Source organism: Dermacentor andersoni, chromosome 10, assembly GCF_023375885.2.
Source record: "Dermacentor andersoni chromosome 10, qqDerAnde1_hic_scaffold, whole genome shotgun sequence".
NCBI classification, from domain to species: Eukaryota; Metazoa; Arthropoda; class Arachnida; order Ixodida; family Ixodidae; genus Dermacentor; species Dermacentor andersoni.
In genome coordinates, this window is record NC_092823.1 from 107,897,371 (window position 1) to 107,903,370 (window position 6,000).

The following is a 6,000-nucleotide window of genomic DNA, read 5'->3' on the forward strand; positions in this document are numbered from 1 at the left end:
TTTTACATGAATTCAAATGGGCTGCGTATGCAGTGAACTGAAGTTGACGAAACCATAAATAGTTATGGAGAAGACAGCGATGGGTTTAGCGATAAAGAAGTAGGAATCAGACCGACCTAGGTGACGTTCTATTCTCGGTGACCAGCTATGAACTTAGTAGAGGTTCCACCTAAAAATGCACACTACCAGAGCACTCTGGGCCTCCACCATCTCGAACATCGTTCCCGAGAGGCGCCGATATTGAAAGTCCGTCTCAGCCGCAGCGTAGATAAGCAGACATAAATCAAGCATAAATGAGCAGAAGTAATTGGATGGCACATTTTTACGTATTATCTTCGAGTTGGACAGCGGTCAATTTGCCACTGCGTTCTCACGTCGTCACCGACTGCAGCAGAGATTGATCCTTCTGGTCCGAATTTTTTAATGAAGTAAAAGTGCATCTGTACGACCAACAAACACACAAGATATAAAGAAAAAAGAGTTTTGGGGAGTTTTTGAGAATAATCGAAGGTTTTTCTCAAACAGCCAGAAACTCAATCTGTTGTGAGCCGCACGTAGTTCCTCAGACTTCTGTATTCGCGATCGTAACGGGGTTAAATAGGGCCACAGATCACATGACGACCATTTTTTCACCACCCAGGGCTGGTCAAATCACCCCCCAAGACAGCAGGCTTCAAGTCCTCGGAATTGAAGTCTAACCTCAGCATGATGCTAGACATGGACCTTATATATATATATATATATATATATATGCAGTGCAGAGTCAAACCTCACAATTTTTGAAATCGCTTTGTTCCAACTGGTTTTCTTGATGTCGGATTTATGAGTCCCACAGAAATTATTGCACCATCGAAAATTGACGCTACCCAAAGCTCTAGCTGGAGAACTCCAACCTGCCCTGAAACTGATCTGACAACCTGAGCCTACGAGAACTTCTTTGTGATTGTTTTCAGCACTCATGTTAGCGCACTGAAGAGTATCCCAAAAGAGAGAATTGAGGTTGAGTGAACAATGTACTTCATAGGACTGACAACTGGTAGACCACACTGATCTCACACGGGCACTTTCAAATACCATTGAAACCAAATATACATTTAAATCCGCGAGCCCCGATAGCTGCCTTCGGCGGACTCACACAAAGGGGTCAATGACGCTCGCAGGATTTCAATAGTCCGTGGTCTCAATGGCCATTGAAAGCGAGTGTATAAAAGACGTATAAGAGAATATGTGTCAAAGGATGAGATACAAATACTCCATGGTTGCAGGGAACTAGATGACGAGCTGAAATATGAAAATATGCCCTCACACGATGGGTTTTGTCGACATCGAACAGTAGTAATTGAAGGTCTCTCGCCCAGACATTTGTATGGCAGCTGAAATTGTTAGGAGAGTGATTATAATGAAGATCAACTATTGAGTAAAGTTAATGCCAATGGGTCGGTCAGGAATATTCAGAAAAGCATGACCTATATCTGCCATAAAAAGTAAAATATAAAGCTTTAGAAAGGATTACAGTTTGCTTTTTCGGAGCGAGCAAGGTCTTTTTTTTTCTGAGCTGCGACTTACCCTGTTCCTAAGTCACAACTCAGTTCACTTATATTGTGTAGCATACTCCCTTGACTTACTCTGCTGAACCCCTGAACTGACAACTTGAGCGGTCGGTAAGTGAATTTTGGCCCTCTAATTACAAGTTATCAATAATGTTTACTCCGTTTTACTACAGCAGTGCTTCGCAGACCTGTCTGCTAGGAAGGCAGCCCAAAAAGATTAATAAAAAAGGCAGAACTGGCGTATTCAGGCAATCAATTTTCGGCTACACAGCAGCGTGCTACAGTAAGGTTGATGACATTTCATTTTCTATCTTATTGCTCATCCCGTATACGACACGAAACATGAAAGAACAAGCGAAAGGCAAGGCTCAGCCCACAGGAACAGCGTTTCGACGAGACGTCTCGTCTCTCATACCAAAGCAAAGCTCACTCAAAAACACTGATAGCGTACTTAGATGTCCCGATCCCTCGTTTTACTCTCAAATCCTTACAAGTCATCACTTTCCCTAACCCCACTTCAGAGCGGCGTAATGTAGAAATTGTTGAACTGTTTTACACCACTGTTATTTCTGAACGTTGCTCATCCTTGGATTTCATGAAATTTGCTAAAGCGTCTAACACACGGAATTTTCCTCATCTAAATATAACACCTCCGTACGCCCGCATTGAACAAATTAAAATATAGTTTTTTTCCCCGATCCATTTAATTCTGGAACCAACTTCCCCCTAACATACGAAAATTGACATTTGATAATTTTTTCAAGGAAATTTACTGGTTGATGCCCCTCATTCCTAGGACCATTTATTATTCACTATGTTTATGTGCATATAAGTATGTACTGAAAGACCACTTTTCTTATCTTTTCTTTTTCGGCATATTTCTTACACTAGTGCTTTGTTTTGTAACTTTGATTTGTCTAGCCCCTTTTGCTGTGTGTATGACACCCTTGATTTTGTACCCACTCCTGCGAAAACCCTCTTAGGGTTGCAGTATGTATAAATAAATAAAAATAAATTAATAAATCTACACTTTGGAGAGCGCTTCGTCTGAAAACTCACGCGTTCGACGCAGCAGCTTGGTGGCGTGCTCCGTGATTCCGGCTCCGACCAGGTTGCACAGGAAAACGACCGCACCTATGCGCACGGGTAAGGCCACCATTGTTTCGTGGTCGCCCCGACTTTGGCGCTCAGGAGGTGCCGGTTGCTGAACGGTGACGCCGACGACGTTGATGCCGCGCTGGGTCCCTGGTTGCGCTGGTTTCGCTTTCTGCGAACGTCGGAGAGCATACAGGGCTGAGCCGAAACGTCGTTACCCTTCTCCCTCACCTTCTCTCTCTCTCCGCCTACTACTGCTGGCAATTCTATTATTTTGCTCGCTTTTGACATAGAAAAGAAAGAGCGCTCGGTTATACCGAATCACCCGAGCCCGACGGAAACTGTCGTCGGCCGTGTGCGCGTTTTTTTTTCCCAGGCGGTCGTTTTGAATTGCCGAGTACAATGACTGCTGCCGCATACTTCCGGGCGCAGCTATGCTATTTTTTTTTTTGCTCACTTACTCATTTCCCTCTAAAGAACTATTTGAACTTTACAGTTTCGCCTGCCCACTACACAGCCGGGACATGCATACTGTTAGTGTGCGATAAACATTCGTTCGAGCGTGACTGTGAGCGACAACATCACACTAGAGGAGGGGGTTGGGAGGCCCAAAAGAGTATCTGCATGCGTTTTTTGTCAGTTTATCGTTAGGGCCGTCCCATAGTGAGAAAATACATAAATGAAGCCATCACCGCTATCAAAAATGCGAAATGTAACACCGGAGACACTGCTCTAGATAAATTGCGAAATTAATATGGGTTGCACAATAGTAGCTTTCACGTTCAAAACACAATGGATGCCTTCACGTTCAACACATGGGGAAAGCATGTACCGATGCTAAGCAGAGCGCCAAAAGCAAGAAGCGTCAACAAAACTGCAACGAACGACAACGTACCAGTGTCCTAATTTTTCGACGCCCCTCCGTTTCGACCACGTCAGGACCCAACGAGGCGCCCGACGACGATGCCGTCTACCTCCGAACGCCGCGGAATCGACGGCCGAAGCGGCGTTCCTCGTCAATCCTGCGGCAACTGCTCCACGCACTCCCTAGCAGCAGAAGCGCACGCCTCCTGCCTCCGATGCTCATGGCTCCTCGGAAGACGAGCGTGGTCTTCCGCTGCCGCGACCGCCGACACGCTCCAGCGTCATCCGTACGATACACGATGAGCGCACTCCAGGCATGGAAGGAAGAAGGGAGGAAGAAACAGGTTGTCGCGTGACGGACCGCTTCTCCCTTCGACTGCGGAGCAACCAGGGCGCCCTCCCGTACAGCCAGGCCGGAATAAGAAGAGCAAGAAGCCGGAGTATTAGCAATAGCACTCCTCGACCACGGCGCCCGCCGACCCGAAAAAGGGGGGCCGGGCTGATTCCGGCGGTCGACCGGAAAGAGTAACAGCATGACCTGCCCCCCCCCCCCTTCTCGCCCGTTCTTGCCATCCCCCCTCTCGCAAACTCAACATACCACCACCCAACTTCGCTATGGAGTGGGGGGAGGGGAGGGATGAATCGGCTCCCAAAATCAAGCGGCCTCATTTTGCCTCTTTGTCTTGTTTTTCAATAATATTTTCCCTCTTAAAGTGGCTCAGCCGCTGGGTCATTTTCCGAACCAGCTGCTGGCATAAGCGAGGACCCCCGACAACAGCGTGCATGAATTGTTCGTTAGTGCACTACATGCAACGTGCGTGGGAAGAGAGTCCTCTCTGCGCAAGCAGATGCAAATAGGCCAGCTCTGCGGAGCGCGTGGCGTAATAGATGTCATGGGGTATGGAGGGCGCCATAAAATAAGAAGCTCGTGTTCCTGGGGCACTCGGCAGGCGTGGCACGTAGCATCCGCTTATACTCTTCATCTATGCGTGATTGTACGTGGAATCTTTGTTCTTTTGCATGGCGGCATTGTTTTCCGTTTCTTTTATTTTGTTTATTTGCATCTCAACATTTCTTGTTTGTTCGTTTTGTCTGTTCGTCTGTCTGGAAATATTACGATTCATAATATTGACTAATGCAGATGGTTGTCGTCTATTTAATGTATGTTAAATCAGATGGAAAAGCCAGGCCTCTTCAGAGGCCGGCTATGCCAGATGCACTGGTAAGTCAAGAATAAAGAAGGCAATGAAAACACGAAGAGGATATCAACCAGCACTACACAAACGAGCACAAGCATTGCTGCGATGCTTTCCATATGAACGAGTACATTGCTGCATGCGGAAGTAGCTAATAAGCGGTACGAGGCATAGGAAGATATATTTCCAAACAACGTGCTATTACGTAACAGCACGCCCCCTTCCGTGTCACGCCATTTGTGACTCCTGGTGCAGCCCGCAGGAAGTCCTGAGGGCTTCCTCCTGCAGTTCCTAAATTGAATCAAAAATAGCAACGATGCAGAGTAGGAATGGGCACCTACACAACAGCGCTTTGTTCTAGACCGATCCATCTGCAGAGCGCAGGAGGAGCCATTTGGGAGCTAAGCGTCCGCCTCGGTCTTACCGGGATCTGCGGAGGCAGACTTCTTTTCCTTCATCAATATGCGCTTGTTTTCAGCTTTGCGCGGCTTTAAGCGCTTTGCTGCCCTCTACCACACGCAGTGGATTGTCTTCCCGGCTGAAAACCCCACCCTCCTCTACAACCATCACCGTCGTTTTTTTTTGTTTTTTTTTTGCGCCTTATATAGCAGGAGTCTGGTTCTAAATTTCACTTTGGGCAAGGATGCATTAAATAGCGGTTTTTCAAGCTGATCGAAACTTTCCACAGATGGACACTAAATCAGTTGAAGTTACAGTTTGGACAAAAAGCCGCGTCATTAACTTTGGGAAGGCATGGCAAGGGAATAAAGTGGGTGCGCATGTATTCGGCAGGGACAGCTGGGAATAGCCATAGCACGCGCAAAGCTACGAGGCGTTCGTGGCAATAAAGATTAACTGTACATCTGTAATGAAACATGCTGTTTTAATTAGGAAGCATTCGTCAGCCATTGGACGCAGGTAGCCCAATCCATCATTTATTTATTTATTTATTTATTTATTTATTTATTTATTTATATACCTGGGATATGACGGGCACCACAATAAAGAACTGCAATTTAATTTTGACCACTGGCATGAAGTTCTTTCTACCGCTTCAAAATCTATGAAAGTGCACGTTTACTGCATTCAGCCCCCCTCAAAGAGCAGCCATCGCGTCTAGGAGTCGGACCTGCAACCTGGAAGACAAGGAGCGGAATTTCATAACAACTAAACCATTGCCGCTGTTCAGCCAGCTTCTAATTCGTTTGGCGCAGGCACAACGCCACGGACGTAAAGGGCCCGTTATACAACATAGAGCGCTATGTACTGTGTCATGTGCCTTCTATGCCCGTGTC

General features: G+C 46.5%; 1 protein-coding gene across 1 annotated transcript in view; it reads right to left on the reverse strand.

The window, feature by feature from the left end:
* The window catches only part of LOC126543598 (pancreatic triacylglycerol lipase-like), a 16,038-nt gene extending 12,003 nt beyond the window's left edge, over positions 1-4,035 (reverse strand). The window contains exons 1-2 of the mRNA XM_072284982.1: positions 3,541-4,035; positions 2,610-2,817 (exon numbers count right to left, since the gene is read on the reverse strand). Of these exons, the coding sequence (XP_072141083.1) occupies positions 2,610-2,709 (100 nt within the window). The 5' untranslated portion in view covers positions 2,710-2,817; positions 3,541-4,035. The remainder of the gene's footprint in view (positions 1-2,609; positions 2,818-3,540) is intronic.
* Positions 4,036-6,000: the final 1,965 nt, after the last annotated feature.